This window comes from Stegostoma tigrinum, chromosome 7, assembly GCF_030684315.1.
Source record: "Stegostoma tigrinum isolate sSteTig4 chromosome 7, sSteTig4.hap1, whole genome shotgun sequence".
Lineage (NCBI taxonomy): Eukaryota > Metazoa > Chordata > Chondrichthyes > Orectolobiformes > Stegostomatidae > Stegostoma > Stegostoma tigrinum.
The window spans coordinates 4,506,975-4,534,664 of NC_081360.1; the positions used below are offsets into that span (position 1 = coordinate 4,506,975).

General features: G+C 45.2%; 1 protein-coding gene across 12 annotated transcripts in view; it reads left to right on the forward strand.

Moving 5' to 3' along the window:
* Window positions 1-27,690, forward strand: part of trpm2 (transient receptor potential cation channel, subfamily M, member 2) — a 230,666-nt gene that overhangs the window by 110,617 nt on the left and 92,359 nt on the right. For all 12 annotated transcript variants that reach the window (XM_059647003.1, XM_059647008.1, XM_059647009.1 and 9 more), the window contains 3 exons: window positions 1,765-1,910; window positions 3,758-3,870; window positions 7,340-7,450. In XM_059647003.1, the coding sequence (XP_059502986.1) occupies window positions 1,765-1,910; window positions 3,758-3,870; window positions 7,340-7,450 (370 nt within the window). The remainder of the gene's footprint in view (window positions 1-1,764; window positions 1,911-3,757; window positions 3,871-7,339; window positions 7,451-27,690) is intronic.

Sequence of the window (27,690 nt, forward strand, 5' to 3'; positions counted from 1 at the left end):
AGTGCCACAGACACTGGTTCTTCTCCTTGGGTAATTCTCTGTGTGGAGTTTGCACATTCTCTCTGTGTCTGTGTTTGTTTCTGCCAGGTTCTCTGGTCTACTTCCACAGCCCAAAGATATGCAGGTTAAGTGGCTTGGCCATGCTAAATTACCCATAGCATCCAAAGATGCACAAGCTAGGTAGATTAGCTATAGTAAATATTCGGTTATGGAGATAGGGTGCAGGGCTGAGTCTGGATGGTCTTTGGAAGGTTGGTGCAGACTCAATGGGCTGTAACTGTAGACTCTATAAAACCTTCTTTACCAATTGATGGGGAATTGGGGGATGTTGTTTGGTACAATGGCATGGTGTGTGTTCCTGTGTCAATCAAAATATGGAGAGATGTTGAATTCACCAGAATAAAAGACCATAAAAAGAATGCTGGTCTAATGGTAGGAGATATAGGAGACAAGATTTCAGAATTAGTGTTGAGATTCAAGTCATGGGATGTGAATGTTGGTCTCTGGACAAGCATTTATTACCCATCCCCAGTTACCCTTGAGAAAGTGTGTTGAACTGCCTTCTTCAACTGCTGCAGTCCATGTACTGCAGGTAGACCCATAATGTCATTAGGGAGGAAATCCAGTATTTTGACACAGTGACACTGAAGGAATGTTGATATAGTTCCAAGTCAGGCTGGTGAGTAGCTTGGAGGGGAACTTGGAGGTGGTGATGTTGCCATGCATCTGCTGCGTTTGTCCTTCTAGATGGAAGTAGTCATGGGTCTGGAAGATGCTGTCTAGTGATCTTTGGTGAATTCCTGCATTGCATCTTGTTAGATAGTTCACACTGCTGCCACTGATAGTGAAGGATCTGAGTGTTGATGGATTGATATGATGCCAATCTAATGGGCTGCTATGGCCTGAATGGTACCAAGCCTCTTGAGTGCACTCATCTAGGCAAGTGAGGAATATTCTAACAAATTTGTGACTTGTGCCTTATAGATGGTGGACAGACTTTGTAGAGTCAGCAGGTTAGTTATTCAATGGAAGATTCATAGCCTCTGAATCTGCTCTTGAAGCTTTTGTATTTATATGGTCATTTAAGTTCAATTTCTTGTTAAAGGAAGTCCCAATGTTGTTGATAGTGGTGATTGAATGGTAAGGATTGATTGTTAGATTCTCATTTGCTGGAAATGTTATTGCTTGGCATTTGTGTGGAGTAAGTGTTGTTTGTCACTTGTCAGTCTGAGCCTGGATACTGTCCAGATCTTGCGGCATTTGGACATGGACCGCTTCATCATTCAAGGAGTCGTGAATTGTGCTGAACATTGTGTAACCATTAGTGAACAATCCCACTTCCACTTATGATGGAAGGAAGATCATTGAATGAAGCAGCTAAAGATGGTCGGGCTTAGGACACTACCAAGGGTACCTCCTGCAGACATGTTCTGGAGTGTTATTCGACCTCTGAGAGCTATAACAAAATGATTATCAATGGCTCAACAAAAAAAATCCAACCAGCCTCTCCTCAGCACAACTGCTGATGGACAGTACATGTTGGCTTTCTGGTGCCAGTTACATTCTGAGGGTAGATTTTTCAAAAAAAGAATATAAAAATGTCAGTTCAAATTGTGCAGTGCAGTGCAGACTGTCCAGCTTTAAAGGGTCCAGCATGGCCATTCACTGTGAAACACTATTGACATGGTTTAATACTCTCTCATAACTATAATCTGATTTACTATTTCTGTGTCTTAATTTTAATTGTTGTCTCTTTAATAAAAGGGTTATTCACAGAGTGTTACAGGAAACACACCAAGCGAGCACAGAAGTTGCTAATTCGGGTATCAAGTACCTGGGGGAATACAACTTGCTTGCGTCTGGCATTAGAAGCTGAAAGCCAGAAGTTCATGGCACTTGGAGGTGTTCAGGTCTGACTCCAGTCTGATTTGGGAAATTGGTAACTGGGCTGAGGTGCTTGAGGGCTGAGCAGGGAGTGGGATTAACTGGATTCCTCATTTTCCAGTGCATTATATGGATCTCTGGGTTAACTGAATTACCTCCTCTTATTTTACAACCATTTTCACTTTCCAGCCCAATGTAATTTCATCTAAACTTCCACTCTCCCTCACATCTCCTTTCGCTCAGAGCTTGCATTTACATAGCACTTTCAACAACCACCAGATATCAGAAAATGCCTTACAACCAATGAAATACTTGGAAGAGATAGTAGGAACTGCAGATGCTGGCCCTAGAACCTAGGTGTAGAACTGGATGAACACAGCAGACCAAGCAGCATCAGAAGAACAGGAAGGCTGTCGTTTCAGGCCTAGACCTTTCTTCAGAAATGGGGAAGGGGAAGGGGGTTCCAAAATAAATAGGGAGAGACGAGGAGGTGGATCGAAGATGGATAGAGAAGACAGGTGGAGGGGAGACAGACAGGTCAAAGAGGCAGGGATGGAGCCAGTAAAGGCGAGTGTAGGTGGGGAGTTAGGGAGGAGATAGGTCAGTCCATGGAGGACGGACAGGTCAAGGGGACAGGATGAGTCTAGTAGGTAGGTAATTGGGGTGGGGCTTGAGGTGGGAGGAGGGGAGAGGTGGGAAGAAGACAGGTTAGGGAGGCAGGGACAAGCAGGGCTGGGTTTTGGGATGCAGTAGGGGGAGAGGAAATTTTGAAGCTTCTGAAATCCGTTGGGCTGCAGGGTTCCCAAGCGGAATATGAGGTGCTGTTCCTGCAACCTTTGGGTGGCATCGTTGTGGCACTCCAGGAGGCCCAGGATGGACATGTCGTCTGAGGAATGGGAGGGGGAGTTGAAATGGTTCGTGAGTGGGAGGTGCAGTTGTTTAATGCGAACCAAGCGTAGGTGTTCTGCAAAGTGGCCCCCAAGCCTCCGCTTGGTTTCTCCAATGTAGAGGAGGCCACAATGGGAACACTGGGGGTGAGGGGGGATGTGTAGGGACAGGTGTAGCACTTCCTGCGTTTGCAGGGAAAAGTACCGGGTGTGGTGGGGCTGGAGGAATGTATAGCAGACAAGGGAGCCCCAGAGACAGTGGTGGTGTCATTCTTGTTGTACTGTGGGATAAATTAGACCCAGGCCTGTAATCAGCAAGAACCCATGAGCAACAATGTGCAGCATCCATTGTTTTCGTATTGCTGATTAGGCATGAATCTTGGCCAAGGCACCAGGGATAAATTGTTCCCAAGAATTGTACCATAGAATTTTTTTACACCAAACAGAGGGGGCAAATGGAAACAAAGGGGAGGGGATAGCCTAATGGTATTATTGCTGGACTGTTAATCCAGAGATCCAGATAATGCTCTAGATTCTGGGGTTCAAATCCTGAAAATCTTGAATTAAGATTCAATGATGACCACTGTTATTGTCAGAAAAAACATGTCTGGTTCACCAATGCCCTTTATGAAAGGAAACTGCCGTATTCACTGACCAATGACTTCAGACCCACAGCAATGTGGTTGACTCTTATCTGTCCACAGGGATGGAAATAAATGCTGGCCTAGCCAGTGATGCCTTCATTCCGTGTTGCAGAAAAGCATTGCCAGCTGGCAGTGGACCATTGTTTATATCCTTGTTCTGTGATCATAAGACAGCAGTTTGGTCCAAATATAGAATTTGTAGTGAAGTGACTGTCTGCAACATGAGTTCCTCTTCACAGAGGTCACATAAGTATGGCAGAGCATGAAGCACTTTTGTATGAGATTGCATTTTGCTCCAAACACATACCATTCATACTTGCCTTCCTTTGCCTTCTCCTGCAGGCACTGCTGACTAAGATCTGGTGGGGTGAGCTCTCTGTTGACACCAACACATGGCAAGTGCTGCTCTGCCTTCTTCTCTGGCCTGCAATTTACTCCAACCTCATCACTTTCAGGTAGGAAACCAATTACACGGCCCATTGACAGTCTATGTCAATGCCAACCTCCAATCTCTTTGTGTTCAGTCATCAGAAAGAGTGCAACTTGGGCACTGAGGTCAAAGGTTCTGCCCACAAAGTGGAAAGGAATTGAATATATCCCACCTTCTAGCCTTGTAGCTAAGCTGTCTGATCCCTCAGACTATTTTGGTGAATCTTTGTATTGTCTCGAAAACCCTCACATCCTTCCTAAAGTGTAATGACCAGAACAGGACATAATAACCAAGCTGTTGGTGAACCAGAGCTTTATTGAAGTTTAGTACAACTTGCTGGCCTTTTGTTGAATATCTGTTTAATCGTGCCCAGGACCTTCACTAACTCCTCTCACACAATGTGTTCTGTCATTATCAAAGTGCTTCTCTGGCCCTCCACACTTATAGAACTGTGTTATTCAATCTGTATCACTTACCCTATCCCCTCAGCCAAAATGCACTATTTAACACTTTTCTGTGTGAAAGTCCATATCCTACTTTTCAGCTAGCCTGTCCCTGGCCTATTGAGTTGTATAATATCATCATAACTGTTAGAAATACATCCTTGTTTAGTATGAATGACTAATTTTGACACTGCATTCAAATATCAAAAACAGTGATCCTTGCACTGACTCATGGAGAATATTAGAGTCCACTATTGTCCAGTCTACTAGCCAGTTACCCTGGTTTTCTGCATTTTTAAGGCAATTTGTACTTATCCAAGTTAGTACAGACCCTCCTGATCACTGAGCCTTAACCAGCCTTTTATAATGGGACTTAGCCAAAATCCATGTGGACAGTCTTGGTCAATTTGCCTTTATCAACTTGACTCATATTCTTCAGAAAATTTAGATTTTTAAGAATGATCTGACCTTTACAAATCTCTACTGGCTTTCCTTATTAAATGGAATACGTCAGAAAGGCTGTTCAATATTTCCCTGATGACCATTTCTAAAACTTGATCCACGGCTGAGGAGAAACTGACCAGCTTGTAGTTACCGACAGAGTCCCTACACAATTTCTCCATTTGACAATCTTTTGATACCTATCTAGAGAAGACTGGGAACATTATGATCAGCCTGTCTGTTCTATCCACTCAATTTTGCTTAGCAACTTGGGGTTGAAGCCAGCCTAGCAACCTAACCATTCTTTTCCAAGGCATCCAGCTGGACAGTGTTCACCTTCTCCACTTCTATGACCACCTCCACCTCCACCTCCACTAAGATACTGTCGGCATCCTCTTCCTTACTAAACACAAGTACAAAGTAATTATTAAAGGACTCTACTGTAGCCCGTCACTCTCACTTTCCATCACACGTTCTTCCCACTAACTGCTGCCACTCTTATGTAGCATTCACATACTGATGGAAACTTTTGGGCTCTCTTTTCAGTTAGCTACCATTTGACTCTCATATTCCTGTCTCCCCCAATCCAAAAGTCCTATTTCCCTCAAGCCCTCCCCCCCCCAACCCACTGTATCTAGCTTGGCATTGGCTTGAGGAATTCCCCTGACATTGATCATCCATCCCTTAGCATCATGTTCCTGATCTCCCTTTTCATGTAAGGGCTTTGACACCTTTCTTCACCCACTGCATCAGTATGTGCACAGTAGAGTTTAATGCACAGAAGTGCAACAGGAATCAGTTTGGTAGAAAGGAGGCAGCGAGACTTTAATTAAGGGTCCAAATGTAAAGGGGTGCTGCCTCAGAGGAACCTGAGTCTTTATGTTTCTAAGACATTAAGAGTAACACAACAACGAATAAATCCTATCATCTTGATATAGAGACATGGCATACAAGAGCACAGTGTTTATGTGAAACCTGTACAGGCTCAGCTGAAGTATCACACTTAGCTCTGGGAACCCCACTTTAGGAAGGATTTGAAGACTTTAGAGAGAGAATGTAGCCAAGATTGAGGAGAATGGTATCAGGAATGAGGAATTTCAGTTTTGAAGACAGATTGACGAAGTTTTGGCTGCCTTCTTTGAAGAGAAGACAGAGACATGATTGGGTTGAGCCATTTATAAGCACAGAGTGGATAGGGACAATCTGTTCTCAATGGAAGGATAGTGAAGCTGAAAGCTCAGATTTAAGGCATTTTATCAGAAGCAGCAATGGTAACATGACGAGAAATGTTTTCATTCAGTGAGTATGATCATGATCTGGAGTATGGTGCCTGAGAGTGTTGTGGAGTTTATTTGAATTGAGACCTTCATGAGAGATTGAATCATTATTAGAAAAGGAATAATGTGAAGAGTTACAGGGAGAAAGTTTCAAGGCTCTCCACAATTCTCCACCAAGCAGAATACCATGAAGAATCCTATTGGCTGAGACCCCTTACAATAGATGGCATGGTGGCTCAGTGGCTAGCACTGCAGTCTCACATCACCAGGGACTCGGGTTCGATTCCAGCCTCAGGTATCTGTGCGGAGTTTGCACATTCTCCCTGTGTCTGCATGGGTTTCTTCTGGGTGCTCTGGCTCCTTCCCTCAGTCCAAAGGTGCGCAGGCTAGGTGGTTTGGCCATGCTAAATTGCCCGTAGTGTTCAGGGGTGTGTGGGTTATAGGGGGATGGGTCTGGGTGGGATGATCCAAGGGGCGGTATGGACTTGTTGGGCCAAAGGGCCTGTTTCCACACTGTCGGGAATCTCATCTAGATGTTAATTGCTGTTTTTTGGGTATGACTCCCAAAGACAAGGAATTGTTCGTCCATGCTTGCCTGCACAAAGATGTTCAAAATCCAGCCCATTGAGAAGAACACTCTTAGTGGCAGATATTGATATGTTGGAGGTAACTCAAAGTCCGGGAAGGATTATGCTAACCATACCCTGAGATGGCCCCTCATGTGGGCTTCACTGACACTCTTCTTTAATTGCCTGCAATAATTGTACCCACTTCACTTTTCCATAGCTGCTACCCAGCCTGTTGCGTCTTAGATTTCTCTTCCACTGTTCCATTCCAATGCGCCCCCTGTCCTCACCATTGACTCATCCTTGCCTGTTCTGGACTAAACTGCTGGCTGTCCTCCCTCCTGATGCCTCATGGCATCAAGCTGAATGACAGAAATCTCAGACATAGCAAAGCAGCTTCAAACTGTAACATGCTATGTAAAATCTTCTTTTACCCTCACTGGGAGAAATGGACCAGGACTGTCCATTGTATTTTCCCCATGGATCAAATCAATTTCTCCCTCTATCCCTTTGCTGTCCACTGGTGCTGGAAAGAGATATCATTGGATTTGATTTTCAGAGTTGGGCTTTATGAGGGCAGCAGGCTGGGTTTGGCCCTCCAGACAGGGAAAAGAAATCCAGCTCCCTACGGTCCATGTAGGCAGTTTGAGTTTGAGGCATTGAAGCTTTCTCCAACATTTGTGCCTGGTGCCTGCGAATGCACATCAGTTACCTGGAGAGACAAAGTCCTAGAAAATCTCATGAAACAAAATCATTTTCCTTTCCAGGCAGGATGAAGAATGGAGAAAGAAGAAGCTATCCAGTGATAATGAGCTGATTGCCAACCTTCCTGAAAACAGCAATGTCAAACCTTGCACTGGACAATGTTCCATCTCACGGTTAGTACAGTACAGCAACTCAGCAACTCATGTCCCTCACATTCCTTGACAATCTCTTCCTCCTCATAACCTCCCTGTTTCCTTCCTTCACTGTATCATTCCCTTTCTTCCCCCTTTGCCTTTTTCATGGCATTTTTTTTAGATTAGATTCCCTACAGTGTGGAAACAGGCCCTTTGGCCCAACAAGCCCACACCACCCTTTGAAGCATCCCATCCAGACTCATTCCCACACATCCCTGAACACTATGGGCAATTTAGCATGGCTTATCCACCTAACCTGCACATCTTTGGACTGTGGGAGGAAACCGGAGCACCTGGAGGAAACCCATGCAGACATGGGGGGAATGTGCAAACTCCACACAGACAGTTGCCGGAGCCTGGAATTGAAACTGGGTCCCTGGTGCTGTGAGGCTGCAGTGCTAACCACTGAGCCACCATGCCGTCCCACTATGTCCATCTCGCACAATATGTTTCTTCTTCTACATAGAACATAGAACATTACAGCACAGTACAGGCCCTTCGGCCCTCGATGTGCCGACCTGTCATACCGATCTCAAGCCCATCTAAACTACACTATTCCATGTACGTCCATATGCTTGTTCCATTCCCTTACTACTCTCTGAGTAAAGAAACTACCTCTGACATCTGTCCTGTATCTTTCACCCCTCAATTTAAAGCTATGCCCCCTCGTGCTCGCCATCACCACCCTATCTAACCCTCTGATTATTTTATATGTCTCAATTAAGTCACCTCTCAACCTTCTTCTCTCTAACGAAAACAGCCTCAAGTCCCTCAGCCTTTCCTCATAAGACCTTCCCTCCATACCAGGCAACATCCTAGTAAATCTCTTCTGCACCCTTTCCAAAGCTTTCATATCCTTCTTATAATGCAGTGACCAGAACTGTACACAACACTCCAATTGCGGTCGCACCAGAGTTTTGTACAGCTTCACCATAACCTCTCGGTTCCGGAACTCAATCCCTCTGTTAATAAAAGCTAAAACACTGTATGCCTTCTTAACAGCCCTGTCAACCTGGGTGGCAACTTTCAAGGATCTGTGTACATGGACACCAAGATCTCTCTGCTCATCTACACTACTAAGAATCTTACCATTAGCCCTGTACTTTGCCTTCTGGTTACTCCTACCAAAGTGCATCACCTCACACTTCTTCTCTCCTTCTTTGTCTTGTTTCAAGAAACTGACAAACAAGGGAAAACAGCAAGAAACATAAAATGGACTGTAATAGCTTCCATGCTTGCGTGAAAAGGAAAAGATTAGCAAAGAAAAATGTGGCCTGATGAAAAGAAGACAAGAGGAAAAAAAACATTCCTAGAAATATTAGAGATCTAAAGAATAGTGAGAATGGGGAGCAGAAAGAATTTAGTGTTAGTAAAAATGTACTACTGGAGATGTGATTAAAAATTGATAAATTCCTTAGACATGATGATCTCCAACCCAGAGTACTGAAAAGGGTTATTACGGATGGTCACCCTTCAAAATTCTATAGACTCTGGAACAGTTCCCGTGGGGAGTGAAAGGGAGAAAATGTAATCTCATTTTTGGAGAAAAAGAGGGAGAGAAATAATTGGGAACTACACACTTTAGTTTGCTGTCAATAAGAAGGAAAGTACTAGAATCTAATTTAAAAGATATGTTAACAGGGCACTTCAAAAATAATAATTGGGCAGAATCAAGTGGATTTATGAAAGGAAAATCAAATATGACAAACTTGATGGGGTGGTTTTGAGGATGGAACTAGCAGAAAAGGTACAGTGTCACCAGCGTATTTGCTGTTACTCAACTTTCAGAGGGCTTCAAATAATGAGCAAACAAGAGGGTGGTAAACACATGGGATTGGGAATAATAAACTGAAATGGATTGAGGATTGAAGGAAGAGTGCAGGAATAAATAGGTAATTCTTCAGTTTGCAGAGTCTGACCAGAGGTGTCACAAAGATCAGTGCTTGGATCCCAGCTGTCCACAATCCATATCAATGTGAAGATGTGGGGATCAATACAAAATTTCTAAGTTTGCAGATGATATAAAACTTGGTGGGAATGTGAGTTGTACAGAGGATGCAAAGAGACATTAGGCGTTTAGAGAGACTGAATGAGTGATGAAGGATATGGCAGATGGAATATAATGTAGACATGTGTAAGCTTATCCACTTTTGGAAAGAGGAATGAAGATGCAGAATATTTCTTGAATAAATTGACAGTGGAAAGTGTTCATATCCAAAGGGACCTGAGTGTCCTTGTTCGTAAACTAACATGTTGGTGCAGCAAGCTATTTGTGATGTAAATATGTGTTGGCTTTTAGCACGAGGATTTGAGCACAGTAGCAAGGTAGTGTAGAAATTGTAAAAAAAAAGGTAAGACAACATCTGGAGTATTGTGTACAATTCTGGTCCCCTGCCTAAGGAAGGATATACATATACAGGATTTATGCAATGGAGGTTTATCAGACTGAATCAGGGAATGGTGGGACTGTGCTATGAGAAGAGATTGAAGAGATTGAACCTGTGTTCACTAGAGTTTAGCAGAATGAGAGAGGATCATTTTGGGGTGGCATGGTGTCTCAGTGGCTAGCACTGCAGCCTCACAGCATCAGGGACCTAGGTTCGATTCCAGCCTCAGGTAACTGTCTGTGCAGAGTTTGCACGTTCTCCCTGTGACTGTGTGGGCTTCCTCTGGGTGCTCCGGGTTCCTCCCACAATCCAAAATGTGCAGGCTAAGTGGATCAGCCATGCTAAATTTGCCTGTAGTGTTCAGGGGTGTATGGGTTATGGGGGATGGGTCTGGGTGGGATGGTCCAAGGGGAGGTGTGGACTTGTTGGGCCAAAGGGCCTGTTTCCTCACTGTCGGGAATCTAATCTCACAGAAAGGTATAAAATTCTTAAAAGAATGGACAGACCAGATATAGAAAGGATGTTCACCGTGGTTGTGAGGTCTAGAGCCAGGGGAGACAGTCTCAGAATAAGATATAATTAGTTAGAACTGAGTTGAAGAGAAATTTCTTCATTCAAAAGGTGGTGAATTTTTGGAATTCTGTATCCCAGAGTCTGTGGTCACTTGATCATTGAGTAAGTTTAGGACAAAGATTGTTGGATTTCTAACGAGTAATGATGTCAAAAGATAAAAGGGAAGTGTGTGAATATCATCACAGGATGGATTTTCAGTCATGACCTTATTGAATAGTGGAGCAGGCTTGAGGGCTGAAAAGCTACCTCCAGCCTCTATCATCAATGTTCCTACGCTTGTTTTATCATTGCCACGCTCTATCATGCCCCACATATCACCTTTCCTGAGTTTTCATATCTTTTTATCTTCACCTGTACTTGTTTTTGAAACACAAGATGTAGGAGAAGGAATACATCCTAGATTGAGCTTGCTCTATCATTAACCAAGATCAGAGTTGAAGTTTCACATCACTTTACAACATTCTTTGAATCTAGTCTCTGTGCCCTCTATTCCTTCAGTGACCAAAGACCTAGTGGCCTAATTAATGTATGTACTTATCGACAGATCATCCTAAATCCCTGGGCTGGAGAATTCCAAAAGCTAACCAACCCTCTGGGCGAAAAAAACTCCCCTCACATCAGCCTAAAGATGGTTGACTCCTCAGCCAATTCTGTGACCGCCAACACTCCTGCCAGGGGAAGGAGCTTTTTGACATGCGCACTGTCAAGACTTCGATGATGTCTACATCTCAAAGTGCTCATCTCTCAGTTTTCTAAGCTCCAGAAAGTTCAGACCCATTCTAATTGAACTCTCTCAGAATTCAGTCCTCACTGTCCCAGGAGCCAAACTAATTAACTCTGCCAGATGTTGACAACTGAGTGTTTCCTGCTCTTTCTGTTTTTAGTTCAGATTTCCAGCACAGGCAGAATTTTCTCTTCTGGCAGTCTTGACTAAATCTCTGTTGTGTCTCTTTATATGGCCAACCTATTGTTCCTTTGGGAAGACGACACATCTGTGATGATATCCCAGCTTCTGAGCCAGGAGACCAAATATAAATCACACATGCCCTGGATATGTGTCACAGCTTGTCAGAGCCAGGTGATTAAAAAACAACCCATTTGATTGACACAAGCCAAGATTTCACTACCCACACCATCGATGCTCAGTTGCAGCAGAGTGTTCTATCTACAAGACACATTGCAGAAATTCACCAAGGATTCTCAGACAACACCTTCCTAACCCATAACCACTTCCATCGAGAAGGACAAGAACAGCAGGTATATGGGAACACCACCATCTTCAAGTTCTTGTCCAAGCCACTCACCATTGTGATTTGGAAATATATCATTGCCGCTGGGTCAAAATCCTGAAATTCCCTTAGTAATGGCATTGTGGGTCAATCCACAAAAGGTAGATTGCACCAGTTCAATAAGAAGGCTCACCACCACTTTCTCAAGGGCAACTCACAACGGGCAATAAATGCTGGCCGTCAGTGACACCCATATCTCGCAAATGAATAAAAAAAAATTAGTGGCTAACAAAGAGTGTGTGTAATAGTAGTCTGTTGTGATAACAAGACCTGTTGTGTGGGTTGGGATAAGGACAGTGGGGAGATTAAGCCCTAAATTTATTGAACTGGATATTGAAAGTCCTGAAGGCTGCAGGGTCCACAAGTGGAAAATGAGGTGCTGTTCTTCCAGCTTGCGCTGAGCTTTGCTAGGGCACTGCAGCAAGCCTGTTGGCCAAGGGAGAGGATGGTATGCTGAAGTGGCAGGCAATTGAAAGCTCAGTGTCATTTTTGTGGATGGAACAAAGGTGTTCTGTGAAGCTGTCACACAGTCTACACATCATTTCCCAAACATAGACGAGATTCCATTTTGAGCAGTGCATGCAGTCAAAAGTGCTTTACCTGAAGGTGTGTTTGAGCCCTTGAATACTGAGGAGGGACACAGTATAAGGGCAGCTGTTACATCTTCTGTGATTGCATGGGAAGAAGCCGTGGGGTTATTGTGAGAAAAACCATCCTTCTGCATATAAACTGACATTTTCCTAGCTATCGTCAGTTTTCACAAAGGATCACTGAGCCCAAAATGTTAACTATGATTTTTCTCCATAAATGCTGCCAGGCCTGCTGACCTTTTCCAGCATTTTCTACTTTTGTTCCTGATTTACCAGAGGCTGGTGTTGGGCAAGATAAGGAACAACGTGGCCTTAGGAGAGGTAGGACCTGGTGAAATTTACATGCAGGGCAAAAGGGCCACCTGCTATTTGGTCATGCTTTGCCCATCAAGGAAACAACCCAGTATTTCACATCTCCAACTTCCTCTACCCTATCCCAAGTGCTACTTTTGGAGAACATAGAACAGTACAGCACAGTACAGACCTTTCAGCCCACGATGTTGCGCGTACTTATTATCCTACTAAGATCAATCTACCCTGCATACCCTACATATTACTATCCTTCATGTGCCTATCCAAGATCCGCATAAAAGCCTCCAAAGTATCTGACTCCACTACCACTGTTGGCAGCACATTCCACATGCCCATCCCTCTGACTTGCCTGTACTTCTTTCAATTTCATACTCAATTGGCTCATCATAGGGTCTCCAACCCATGTCCTCAGAACATTATCCATAATTGTGTGACATTGACAATATGTTACACAAATGCCTCATATTTTTCTCTGCCACCTTGGACCTAGCAAACTACCCAACCACATGTTGGCATTTTGTGACAGTCGGCAGTGTTCTCAGTCTGATCTCACCAAGGTCCCTTATAACAGCAGCCAGATCGCTTGATTCCCATGTCTTTTTGCTGTAATGGGGCCACAGCAGCAAGCTTCCCTACTACAGGAGTGTTGACCACTGCTTTGTCTGCAGATAGTCTTGAAGACAGGCTGTGCAAACCTGCAGGTAATTTAGGCTGTCACCACGGCAAGGTTGGTAGGCCCGGGGCAACGGGGTATGCAGCCAGGATCGATAGGGTAGAGGAAGTTGGAGATGTGAAATACTGGGTTGTTTCCTTGATGGGCAAAGCATGACCAAATAGCAGGTGGCCCTTTTGCCCTGCATGTAAATTTCACCAGGTCTGACAGGACAATCTGTAATCTTAGTACTCTTTACTCATGGGTATCCAGTGGTAGTGGGAGGAGGCTGTTTCGTTGTTTACTCACCTGAAGAAGGACTGAGGCTTAAAAAGCTAGTGTTTTCAAAAACTATAACCTGGTGTCATGTGATTTCTGACATTGTCCACTCCAGTCTAACTCTGGCACCTCCACATCATCCACTAGACCTTTACAGGGCACTGATTTCAGTTTGCAAGCTGGATTTTTATTGAAGGACATGACATCCTGGTGTAAAGTCAAATGCAATCATGCTCATATCTTGTTTTCCAGTCCATTGTAAATGAATTGGGTTGAGATTTAGATTTTTTTGAGATTTAGCTTTATTTATTTGTCTCACGTACTAAGTATAATAATAAGTAATACTTAAATTCAGCAAAATGTGCACAAAGTTGCCATTTACAGACACCCAGTTGGTTACAAAAACCAGAATTAAAAGATTTAAAAGAGCCAAAATGTTAGCAAGAGAAAAGTCTATATCTTGGAGTACCAAGTCCCACCTTCACAATCGTACAGGCACCATTCCAATCTCTAGGCCATCATCACCTCCTCAACAGGCCACTCTCACCACCGACCACTGCTCCAACACAGCTATTGGCTGCAACTGCTTCTAAGAGCCGCCAGCCAGTCAAATGGCCATCAATATATGGTCTCAGAGTGCCACTTGGAATGAAGGCCACTGCTGGAAATATACCCAGTCTGAAAGTAGGAGGTCTATTCTCATAGTCTGGCAGATAAAGAGGGTAAATGAGGGAAAAGGTAGATGTTGTTGAGAGGGATACACTGTGATATCTATGGGGAGCAAATGAAGAGGTTACCCACATGACCAGCTTTACTATCCAAGCTGCAAACCATGCCATGGTGTGCTCTGGCATTGGGTTCAATCTTCCACTATGTTGAAAATGCTGGGGTAGTGGAAGGAAGCATGGAAGTGATGACTAGATGGGTTATTTAGGATCTAAACTGATACTCCCAATACCTCTTTGCCACTGATAAAAGTGCGCCCTTGAGGAAAAGGCTGTCCCTGGTGGAAGACCACCTTCCTGTCCTCACACTTGCCCCCTTTGCCTCTCTTTTCCGAATTGAAGGGACTTGTCTGAGTGGCACCAAGAGTTGTACAATGATATCTTAAGTCTAGGGCCTGTCCCACCTTATCTATTCTAGTCATAGCAGTGGCAACTACTCCCAGTGAGGCTACTGGTGTTGAAGAGCCACTGACCCTGGGATTATCTGGGAATGGATGCCATTTTGTAAAGGAGCAAATTTCATGACTGCAGGCCACTAATTGCCTGGGGATCATGAAATCCAGTCAGAGCTTCCAGGGTCATTCAAGATTGTCACTGGGTTTCTCTAGGGCCACATGGCTCATAGATAACAACGTGTGGAGCTGGATGAACACAGCAGGCCAAGCAACATCTTTGGAGCACAAAAGCTACGTGTTGGGACTTGACACTTCATCAGAAAAGGGGGATGGGAAGAGGGTTCTGAAATAAATAGGGAGAGCGGGGGAGGTGGATTGAAGATGGATAGAGGAGAAGATAGGTGGAGAGGAGACAGACAAGTTAAAGGAGCGGGGATGGAGCCTGTGGAGGTGAGTATAGGTGTGGAGGTAGGGAGGGGATAGGTCAGTCCAGGGAAGACAGACAGGTCAAGGGGGGCGAAACGAGGTTAGTAGGTAGGAAATGGAGGTGTGGCTTGAGGTGGGAGGAGGGAATAGGTGAGAGGAAGAACAGGTTAGGGAGGTGGGGACTTGCTGGGCTGGTTTTGGAATGCAGTGGGGGGAGGGGAGATTTTGAAGCTTGTGAAATCCACATTGATACTATTGGGCTGCAGGATTCCCAAGCGGAATATGAGTTGCTCTTCCTGCAACCTTCAGGTGGCATCATTATGGCACTGCAGGAGGCCCAGGATGGACATGTCGTTTAAGGAGTAGGACAGGGAGTTGAAACGGTTCACGACTGGAAGGTGCAGTTGTCTATTGCAAACCAAGCATGGGTGTTCTGCAAAGTGGTCTCCAAGCCTCCGCTTGGTTTCCTCGATGTAGAGGAAGCCACAACAGCGGATGCAGTGTACCACATTGGCAGATGTGTGGGTGAACATCTGCTTGATGTGGAAAATCATCTTGGGGCCTGGGATAGGGGTGAGGGAGCAGGTGTGGGGGCAAGTGTAGCACTTCCTGCGGTTGCAGGGGAAAGTGCCGGGTGTGGAAGGGTTGGAGGGGAGTGTAGAGCGGCTAAGGGAGTCCCGGACCGAGTGGTCTCTCCAGACAGCAGACCAGCGTGGGGATGGAAAATTGTCTTTGGTGGTGGGGTCGAATTGTAGATGGCGGAAGTGTTGGAGGATGATGCGTTGTATCTGGAAGTTGTTGGGGTGGTATGTGAGGACAAGGGGGAGTTCTTTTTTGGCAGTTATTGTGGGGATGGGGTGTAAGCGATGAATTGCAGGAAAGGCGGGAGACACGGTCAAGGGCATTCTCGATCACTGCAGTCGGGGGGGCGGACTTGTGGTCCTGGAAGAATAAGGGCATCTGATATATACGGGAGTGGAATGCCTCATCCTGGGAGATGTGGCGCAAGCAAAGGAATTGGGAATAGGGGATGGAATTTTTGCAGGAAGGTGGGTGGGATTCTAGGTAGCTGTGGGAGTCAGTGGGCTTGAAATGGATGTCGGTTGACCTCATTGCCAACTTAGTTGAAACATGAACAAAAGAAGCTGAGTTTAGGAATTGATGTGAGAATATCATCAAGGCAGAATTTGATCAAGTAAAACTGGAATCAATAAAAATCAGGGGGTAAACTGTCTGCTGGCTAGAGTCAACCCTGGCATATAGGAAGATGGTTGTGGGTGTTGAATGTCAGTCATCTTAGCTCCAGTACATCTTTGCAGAAGTTGCTAAGATATTGTCCTAGGCCTGATCTGCAACCTGCTTACACTTGGGCTGATTGATGTCCTTAAATGACAACTTAAGAGCCGCCTCCCACTACCAGTGATATTTTACCCATGAATGAAGGGCAGTAAGATTACAGGTGCTCCAGTCAGACCTGGTGAAACTTATATGCAGGGCAAAAGGGCCACCTGCTGTTTGGTCATGCTTTGCCCATCAAGGAAACAACCCAGTATTTCACATCTCCAACCTCCTCTAGCCAATCAATCCTGGCTGCATACCCGGTTGCCCTGGGCCTACCAACCTTGCTGTGATGACAGCCTGAACTACCTGCAGGTTCTGCACAGTTTGCCTTCAAGACTATCTGCGGACAAAGCTGTGTTCAACACTCCTGCAGTAGGGAAGCTTGGTGCTGTGGGCCCATTACAGCAAATGGCGATCTGGCTGATGTTAAAAGGGACCTTGGTGAGATTAGACTGGGAGTACTTCTGACTGTCACACAATGCCAATATGTAGTTGGGTAGATTTCTGTCACCTTCCTCCTTTTCTGACTTGGCAAAAGTGGCAGAGAAAACCACGAGGCAGTTGGGACAAATGCTGTGTAACATAATGGTGACGTCACACAATTAGCAATCTAAAACTCCAGATTAATATTCTTAGGACATGGGTTGGAGACCACACGCTGAGCCAATTGAATATGAAATTGAAAGAAGTATAAGCAAGTCCGTTTCTCCAAAAGTAGCATTTGGGGTGAGAAGAGAATGGATAATCCTGTTGTATCTTCTGCACGTAGACGGGACATTGTTGCAGGAAGGAGAAGGCATCACAGTGATCCTGGAGAGAATGGGCTCTTCCTATCTCTCCTAAGACCACCTTGCTCCCTGTCTTGCCTGGCACCAAGCCTCCAGTAAATCAGAAATTTAAGTAGAAAATGCTGGAAAAGTTAAGCAGGCCTGGCAGCGTTTATGGAGAAAAATCATAGTTAATATTTTGGGCTCAGTGATCTTTCCTCAGAATTGATGGTAGCTCGGAAAATGTCAGCTTATATGCAGAAGTGTGGTTTTTCTAACCATAACCCCATGGCTCCTTCCTCTGCAACCACAGAAGATGTAACACCTGTCCTTTTACTATGTTCCTCCTGTATTCAAGGACACCTTCCGGTAAAGCACTTTTGACTGCATGTGCTGCTCAAAATGTAATCTTGTCTACATTGGGGAAACGATGTGTAGACTGTGTGACAACTTCACAGAACACCTATGTTCTATCCACAAAAATGACCCTGAGCTTTCAATTGCCTGCCACTTAAACATGCCATCCTGTTCTTTGGCCAACGTCTCTGCCTCAGCCTTGCTGCAGAGCTCTAGCAAGCTTGAAGAATAGCATCTCATTTTCGACTTGTGGACACTGCAGCCTTTTGGGCTTTCAAAATTCAATTCAATAAATTTAGGGCTTGATCTCCTCATCGTCCGTGTCCCAACCTACACAGCAGGCCTTGTTATCACATAATCTGCTATTACACACACTCCTTGCTTTTTTTTATCCATTTGTGAGATGTGGGTGTCACTGACTGGTATTTATTGCTGGTTGTGATTTGTCCTTGAGTGGTGAGCCTCCTTATTGAACTGCTACAGCCTGTCTATTGTGGATTGACCCACAATGCCATTAGCGATGGAATTCCAAGATTTTGACCCAGCGGCAGTGATATATTTCCAAATCATGATAGTGAGTGGCTTGGACAAGAACTTAAAGACGGTGGTATTCCCATATACCTGCTGTCCTTGTCCTTCTCAATGGAAGTGGTTATGGGTTAGGAAAGTGATGTCTGAGAATCCTTGGTGAATTCTGCTATGTGTCTTGTAGATAGAACACACTGCTGCAACTGAATGTTGATGGTGCAGAGCGTGGATGCTTAGCTAGTATCAATTTAAGCAGGCTGTTTGTCCTGGATGGTGTCCAGCTTCTTGAATTTTGTTGGGCTGCACTCATCCAGCCAAGTGGGAAAAATTCCATCATACTCCTGACTTGTGCCTTGTAGATTGTGGACAGGCATTTGGGAGTCAGGAGTTGAGTTACCAGTCGTAGTATTCCCAGCGTCTGACCTGTTCTTGTGACTATTGCATTTATGTGGTGAGTCCAGTTGAATTTCAGTGATGGTAACACCATTGAATGTCAAGGGGTGGTGGTTAGATTGTCTCGTATTGGTAGTGATCATAGGGTGGCATTTGTGTGGCACGAATGTTACTTGCCACTTGTCAGCCCAAGCCTCAATATTGTCCAGATCTTGTTGAATTTGAACACGGACTGCTTCAGTATCTGAGGAGCCATGAACGGTGCTGAACATAATGCAATCATCGGTGAGTATCCCCTCTTCCTAACTTATGATGGAGGGTGAGTCATTGATGAAGCAGCTCAAGATGTTGGGTCTAAGGCATGACCCTGAAGAGCTTCTGCAGAGACGTCCTGGAGCTGAGATGACAAACTTCAAACAATCACAAAATAAAAACTGAAAGAACTGCAGTTGCTGTAAATCAGGAACTAAAACAAAGTTGCTGGAAAAGCTCAGCAGGTCTGGCAGCATCTGTGAGGGAGAAAACAGAGTTAATGTTTCGGGTCCGGTGACCCTTCCTGAGGCCAAAACTCTGTTTTCTCCTTCACAGATGCTGCCAGACCTGCTTAGCTTTTCCAGCAACTTTGTTTTTGTTCAAACAATCACGACCATCTTCCTATACGCCAGGTATGACTCCAACCACCAGAGAGCTTGCCCCGATACCTATTGATTCCAATTTTGCACGGGGACCTTGATGCCATACTTAGTCGAATGCAGCCTTGATGTCAAGTGCTGTCACCTTCCCCTCACCACTGGGATTCAGCTCTTTTGTCCATATTCGAACTAAGGCTGTAATGAGGTCAGGAGTTGTGTGGCCATCGCGGAACCCAGACTAGATATCACTGAGCAGGCTATTGCTGAGCAGGTGCTACTTGATAATACTGTTGATGACACCTTCCATCACTTTACTGATGATCAAGAGTAGGCAAATTTGTAATTTGCTGGATTGGATTTGTGTTGCTTTTCATGTCCAGGACATACCTGGGCAATTTTCCACATTGTCGAGTTGATATCAGTGTAGTAACTGCACTGGAATAACTTGACTAGGGGAACATCAAGTTCTGGAGCACATCTCTTCAATTCTATTGCTGGAATGTTGTCAGGACCTTTTTTTGCAGTATCCAGTACCTCCAACTGTTTCTTGACATCATGTGGAGTGAATCCATTTGGCTGAAGACTGTTATCTGTAATGCTGGGGACTACTGGAGGAGGCCAAGATGGATCATTCATTTGACACATCTGGCTGAAGATTGCTACCTAAGCTTCAGCCTTATCTTTTGCACTGAAGTGTTGGGCTGTTCCATAATTGAGGATGGGGATATTTGTGGAGGCGCCTCCTGCAGTGAATCATTGAATCATAGAATCTCTAAAGTATGGAAACAGGCTATTTTGCCCAATAAGTCCACACTGATTTACTGATGAGCATCCCACCCAGACTCATCCTCCTACCCTGTCCCTGTAACCATGACAAAATCCACCAGATATGCACATCCCTGCTACTATGGGCAATTTAGCATGGCCAGTTCACCTAACCTACACATCTTTGAACTGTGGGGGGGAACCGGAACACCCAGAGGAAATTCACTCAAACATGGGGAGAATGTGCAAATTTCACAAAATTGCCCGAGGCCTGAACTGATCCAGAACCTCTGGTGCTGTGAGGCAGCTATGCTGCTCCAATATTGTTAATCATCCACCACCATTCTTGATTGGATGTAGCAGGACTGCAGAGCTTAGGCCTAATTCATTGTGGGTTTGCTTAGCTCTGTCTACCACTTGCTCTTTATGCTGTTTGTCATACGAGTAGTGCTGTTTGGTGGCTTCACCTGGTTCACACCTCATCTTCAAGACTGCCTGATGCTGCTCCTGTCATGCCCTCCTGCACTCTCCATTGAACCAGGGTCGACCCCAAGGCTTGATGGTAATGCTTGAGTGGATGATATGCCAAACCACAAGGTTACAGATTGTCCTGGAATACATCTTCTGCTGTTGATGGCCCACAGTGCCTCATGCATGCCCCAGTCTTAAATTGCTAGATCTATTTGAAGTCTGTCCCATTTAGCATGGTGATAGTGCCGCAAAACACAATGGAAATTATTCCCAATGTGAAAGTGGGACTTTGTCTCCACAAGGACTATGTGGTGGTTGCTCTTATTGTTACTGTCTTGGAAAGATGCATTTAAAGCTGGGTGATTGGTAAGGATGAGGTCAAGTATGTTCTTCCCTCACCACCTGTCACAGACCCAGTCTAGCAGCTATATCCTTTAGGACCCAACTGGCTCAATCTATAGTACTGCTGCTGAGTCACTCTTGGTAGCGGACATTGAAATCCCCGACCCAGAGTACATTTTGTTTCCTTGCCATCTTCAGTGATTTCTCCAAATGTTCTTCAACATGGAGGAGTATCAATTCATCAGCTGAGGGAGAACAGTAGGTGACAGTCAGCAGGAGGTTTCCTTGCCCATACTTAACTTGAAGCCATGAGACTTCATGGGGCCCGGAGTCAAAGTTGAGGACTCCCAGGGCATCTCCCTCCTGACTGTTTACCACTGTGCTGCCATCTTAGCCAGATCTGTCCTGCAGGTGGGGCAGGACATATCCAGGGATGGATATTGCTGGAAGATTGCTTGTAAGATATGATTCTGTGAGTATGTCAGGCTGTTGCTTGGGCACTTTAGAAATGTGGAGACTATTCAAGGAAAAGCTCCTGTGTGTCCTAGATAAGTATGTACCTGTAAGGCAGGGAGAAGCTGTAGAGTGCGGGGGCCGTGGTTTACAAAGGAAGTGGAATCTCTGGTCAGGAGGAAGAAGAAGTCTTATGTTAGGATGAGATGCGAAGGCTCAGTTAGGGCACTTGAGGGTTACAAGGTAGCCAGGAAAGACCTAAAGAGAGACCTCAGAAGAGCCAGGAGGAGACATCAGAAGTTGTTGGCGGATAGGATCAGGGTAAACCCTAAGGATTTCTATAGGTATTTAAGGAATAAAAGAATGGCGAGAGTAAGGTTAGGACCAATGAAGGATAGTAGTGGTAAGTTGTGTGTGGAGTCAGAGGAGGGAGGGGAAGCACTAAATGAATATTTTTCAACAGTATTCACTCTAGAAAATGACAATGTTGTCGAGGAGAATACTGAGATACAGGCTACGAGACTAGGTGGGATTGAGGTTCACAAGGAAGAGGTATTAGAAATCCTACAGAGCATGAAGATAGATAAATCCCCTGGGCCGGATGGGATTTATCCTAGGATCCACTGGGAAGCCAGGGAGGAGATTGCCGAGCCTTTGACATTGATCTTTAACTCGTCATTGTCTACAGGAGCAGTGCCAGATGACTGGAGGATAGCAAATGTGGTTCCCCTGTTCAAGAAGGGGAGTAGAGACAACCCTGGTAATTACAGACCAGTGACCCTTACTTCAGTTGTTGATGAAGTGTTGGAAAAGGTTATAAGGGATAGGATTTATTATCATCTAGAAAAGAATAAATTGATTAGGGATAGTCAGCACGGTTATGTGAAGGGAAGGGCGTGCCTCACAAACCTTATTGAGTTCTTTGAGAAGGTGACCAAACAGGTAGATGAGAGTAAACCGGTTAATGTGGTATATATGGATTTCAGCAAGGCGTTTGGTAAGGTTCCCCACAATAGGCTGTTGTACAAAATGCGGAGGAATGGAATTATGGGAGATTATGGCAGTTTGGATCGGAACTTGGCTTGCTGAAAGAAGACAGAGGGTGGTAGTTGATGGGAAATGTTCATCCTGGAGACCAGTCACTGGTGGTGTACCACAAGGGTCGGTGTTGGGTCCACTGCTGTTTGCCATTTTTATAAATGACCTGGATAAGGGCGTAGAAGGATGGGTTAGTAAATTTGCAGACGACACTAAGGTCGGTGGAGTTGTGGCTAGTGACGAAGGATGCTGTAGGTTGCAGAGAGACATAGATAAGCTGCAGAGCTGGGCTGAGAGGTGGCAAATGGAGTTTAATGCAGACAAGTGTGAGGTGATGCACTTTGGTAGGAGTAACCAGAGGCAAAGTACAGGGCTAATGGTAAGATTCTTAGTAGTGTAGATGAGCAGAGAGATCTCGGTGTCCATGTACACAGATCCTTGAAAGTTGCCACCCAGGTTGACAGGGCTGTAAAGAAGGCATACAGTGTTTTAGCTTTTATTAATAGAGCGATTGAGTTCCGGAACCAAGAGGTTATGGTGAAGTTGTACAAAACTCTGGTGCGACCATAATTGGAGTGTTGCGTACAGTTCTGGTCACCGCATTATAAGAAGGATGTGGAAGCTTTGGAAAGGGTGCAGAGGAGATTTACTAGGATGTTGCCTGGTATGGAGGGAAGGTCTTATGCGGAAAGGCTGAGGGACTTGAGGCTGTTTTCGTTAGAGAGAAGAAGGTTGAGAGGTGACTTAATTGAGACATATAAAATAATCAGAGGGTAAGATAGGGTGGATAGGGAGTGCCTTTTTCCTAGGATGGTGACGGCGAGCACGGGGGGGGGCATAGCTTTAAATTGAGGGGTGAAAGATATAGGACAGATGTCAGAGGTAGTTTCTTTACTCAGAGAGTAGTAAGGAGATGGAATGCTTTGCCTGCAATGGTGTAGATTCGCCAACTTTAAGTACATTTAAGTCGTCATTGGACAAGCATATGGATGTACATGGAATAGTGGTGGTTAGTTGGGCTTCAGATTTGTATGACAGGTCGGCACAACATCGAGGGCCGAAGGGCCTGTACTGTGCTGTAATGTTCTATGTTCTATGTTCTATGTTGTCTGTGAGACAGCTTTCCCAATTTTGGCACTCGCGCCAAGACATTAGTAGGGAGGACTTTGGTGTTCGACAGGGCTGTTTTTGCCATTGTCTTTTCCGGTGCCTAGGTCAATGCTAGCTAGTCAGCCTGGTTTCATTTCTTTGAGTCTTTATAGCAATTGGTACAACTGAATGGCTTGCTAGGCCATCTCAGAAGACAATTGAGAGTCACCCACATTGCTGTGAGTCTGGAGACATATATAGGGCAGACCCGGTGACGATGGAGGATTTCCTTCCCTGATGGACGTTAGAGAACCAGATGGTTCTTTTTTCCCAACAATCAGCAATGATTTCATGGTCATCAGTAGATTCTTAATTCCAGATTCTCTAAAATTGAATTTTAATTCCACCCCCTGCTGTGATGGAATTTGAACCCACCTCTCCAGAATGTTAGCTTCTGGAATAATAGGTCTAGCAATAATACCACAAGGCCATCAACTTCTAGCTGTGCCCATTAATAGTTATTCATCTTTTTAGCCAGATCGTTTTCCACTCCTTCGCCTGTCCGACTGTTCTTCTCTGTCTTCAGGCTCTATCCCCACCTATCATTTACTCCTTACCCTGTCCTCTCAGCCTATCTTCTGCATAAATTCCATCCCCTATTCCCAATTCTTTCGCCTGTGCCGCATCTGCTCCCAGGATGAGGCATTCCACTCCCGTACATCCCAGGTGTCCTTGTTCTTTAAGGACCGCAACTTCCCTGCGGCAGTGGTTGAGAACACCCTCGACCGTGTCTCCCGTGTTTCCCGCAACTCATCCCTCACACCCCATCCCCGCTATAACTGCCAAAAGAGAATCCCCCTAGTCCTCACATATCACCCCGCCAACCTCCCGATATAACGCATCATCCTCCGACACTTCTGCCACCTACAATCCGACCCCACCACTAAAGACTTTTTTCCAACCCCATCCTTGTCTGCCTTCTGGAGAGACCACTCTCTCCATGACTTCCTTGTCCACTCCACACTCCCCTCCAACCCCACCACACCCGGCACTTTCTCTTGCAACTGCAGGAAGTGCTACATCTGTCCCCAAACCTCCTCCCTCACCCCCATTCCAGGCCCCAAGATGACCTTCCACATCAAGCAGATGTTCACTTGCACATCCATCAATGTGGTATACTGCATCCACTCTATCTGGTGTGGCTTCCTCTACATTGGGGAAACCAAGTGGAGGCTTGGGGACCGCTCTGCAGAACACCTATGCTTGGTTCACAATAAACAACTGCACCTCCCAGTCACAAACCATTTCAACTCCCACTCCCATTCCTTAGATGACATGCCCATCCTGGGCCTCCTGCTGTGCCATAATGATGCCACCCATAGGTTGCAGGAACAGCAACTCATATTCTGCTTGGGAACCCTGCAGCCCAATGGTATCAATGTGGATTTCACAAGCCTCAAAATTTCCCCTCCACCCACTGCATCCCAAAACCACCCAAGCTCGTCCCCGCCTCTCTAACCTGTTCTTCCTCTCACCTATCCCCTCCTCCCACCTCAAGCCGCACATTTCCTACCTACTAATCTCATCCCGCCCCCTTGATCTGTCCATTCTCCCTAGACTGACCTATCCACGCCCTACCTCCCAACCATACTCTCCTCTTCATCTATCTTCTCCTCTTTCCATCTTTGGTCTGCCTCCCGCCTCTCCCTATTTATTTCAGAATTCTCTCCCCATCCCCCTTTTCTGATGAAGTGTCAAGTCCCAAAACGTCAGCTTTTGTGCTCCTAAGATGCTGCTTGACCTGCTGTGTTCATTCAGCTCCACACTTTGTTATCTGAACCCAGATGTTAACTCTGATTTCTCTCCACAAATGCTGCCAGACCTGCTGTGCTTTTCCAGCAATTCCTGATTTTATTAGTTGTGTCCTTGTTTATAAACACAGAAACAAAGTATATATTTATTCATTTCTTTGTTTCCCAACATAAATTCCTCTACTTCTGACTGTAAGGGACCTACCTTTGTCTTCATCATTCAAACATGCCTGTTGAAACTTAGACAGTCATTTTTTATGTTCCCCACATACTTACTCTCATACTCTATTTTGCCTCTCATAATCAATCACATTGTCCTCCTTTTCTGAACTTTAAACTGTCCCCATTCATAGAACATTACAGAACAGCAAGAGAGGCAGGCAAGAAGGGGTAAGATTAAGGAACCTTGGATGACGAGAGCGGTGGAGCTTCTAGTGAAAAGGAAGAAGGTAGCTTACATAAGGTGGAGGAAGCTAGGGTCAAGTTCAGCTAGAGAGGATTACATGCAGGCAAGGAAGGAGCTCAAAAATGGTCTGAGGAGAGCCAGGAGGGGGCACGAGAAAGGCTTGGCAGAAGGAATCCGGGAAAACACAAAGACATTTTACACTTACGTGAGAAATAAGAGAATGGTCAAAGAAAGAGTAGGGCCGATCAGAGATAGCATAGGGAACTTATGTGTGGAGCCTGAGGAGGTAGGGGAAGCCCGAAATGAGTTTTTTGCTTCTGTCTTTACGAAAGAAACGAACTTTGTAGTGAAATGAAACCTTTGAAGAGCAGGTGTGCATGCTGGAATGGATAGAGATAGACGAAGCTGATGTGCTGAAAATTTTGTCAAACATTAAGATTGACAAGTCGCCAGGCCCAGATCAGATTTGTCCTCGGCTGCTTTGGGAAGCGAGAAATGCAATTGCTTCGCCACTGGCGAAGATCTTTGCATCCTCGCTCTCCACTGGAGTCGTACCTGAGGACTGGAGAGAGGCAAATGTAATTCCTCTCTTCAAGAAAGGAAATAGGGAAATCCCCGGCGATTATAGACCGGTAAGTCTCACGTCTGTCGTCTGCAAGGTGTTAGAAAGGATTCTGAGGGATAAGATTTATGACCATCTGGAAGAGCATGGCTTGATCAAATACAGTCAACACGGCTTTGTGAGGGGTAGGTCATGCCTTACAAACCTTATCGAGTTTTTTGAGGATGTGACTAGAAAGGTTGATGAGGGTCGAGCTGTGGATGTGGTGTATATGGACTTCAGTAAGGCATTTGATAAGGTTCCCCATGGTAGGCTCATTCAGAAGGTCAGGAGGAATGGGATACAGGGGAACTTAGCTGCTTGGATACAGAATTGGCTGGCCAACAGAAGACAGCGAGTGGTAGTAGAAGGAAAATATTCTGCCTGGAAGTCAGTGGTGAGTGGAGTTCCACAGGGCTCTGTCCTTGGGCCTCTACTGTTTGTAATTTTTATTAATGACTTGGACGAGGGAATTGAAGGATGGGTCAGCGAGTTTGCAGACGACACAAAGGTCGGAGGTGTCGTTGACAGTGTAGAGGGCTGTTGTAGGCTGCAGCGGGACATTGACAGGATGCAGAGATGGGCTGAGAGGTGGCAGATGGAGTTCAACCTGGATAAATGCGAGGTGATGCATTTTGGAAGGTCGAATTTGAAAGCTGAGTACAGGATTAAGGATAGGATTCTTGGCAGCGTGGAGGAACAGAGGGATCTTGGTGTGCAGATACATAGATCCCTTAAAATGGCCACCCAAGTGGACAGGGTTGTTAAGAAAGCATATGGTGTTTTGGCTTTCATTAACAGGGGGATTGAGTTTAAGAGTCGTGAGATCTTGTTGCAGCTCTATAAAACTTTGGTTAGACCGCACTTGGAATACTGCGTCCAGTTCTGGGCGCCCTATTATAGGAAAGATGTGGATGCTTTGGAGAGGGTTCAGAGGAGGTTTACCAGGATGCTGCCTGGACTGGAGGGCTTATCTTATGAAGAGAGGTTGACTGAGCTTGGTCTCTTTTCATTGGAGAAAAGGAGGAGGAGAGGGGACCTAATTGAGGTATACAAGATAATGAGAGGCATAGATAGAGTTGATAGCCAGAGACTATTTCCCAGGGCGGAAATGGCTAGCACGAGGGGTCATAGTTTTAAGCTGGTTGGTGGAAAGTATAGAGGGGATGTCAGAGGCAGGTTCTTTACGCAGTGAGTTGTGAGAGCATGGAATGCGTTGCCAGCAGCAGTTGTGGAAGCAAGGTCATTGGGGTCATTTAAGAGACTGCTGGACATGTATATGGTCACAGAAATTTGAGGGTGCATACATGAGGATCAATGGTCGGCACAACATTGTGGGCTGAAGGGCCTGTTCTGTGCTGTACTGTTCTATGTTCTATGTTCTATGTAGCACAGGCCCTTCAGCCCTCGATGTCGTGCTGACCTGATCTCAAGCCCATCTAACCTACACTATTCCATGTACATCCATATGCTTATCCAATGACAACTTAAAGGTACCTAAAGTTGGTGAATCTACTACCGTTGCAGGCAAAACGTTCCATTCCCTTACTACTCTCTGAGTAAAGAAACCACCACTGACATCTGTCCTATATCTTTC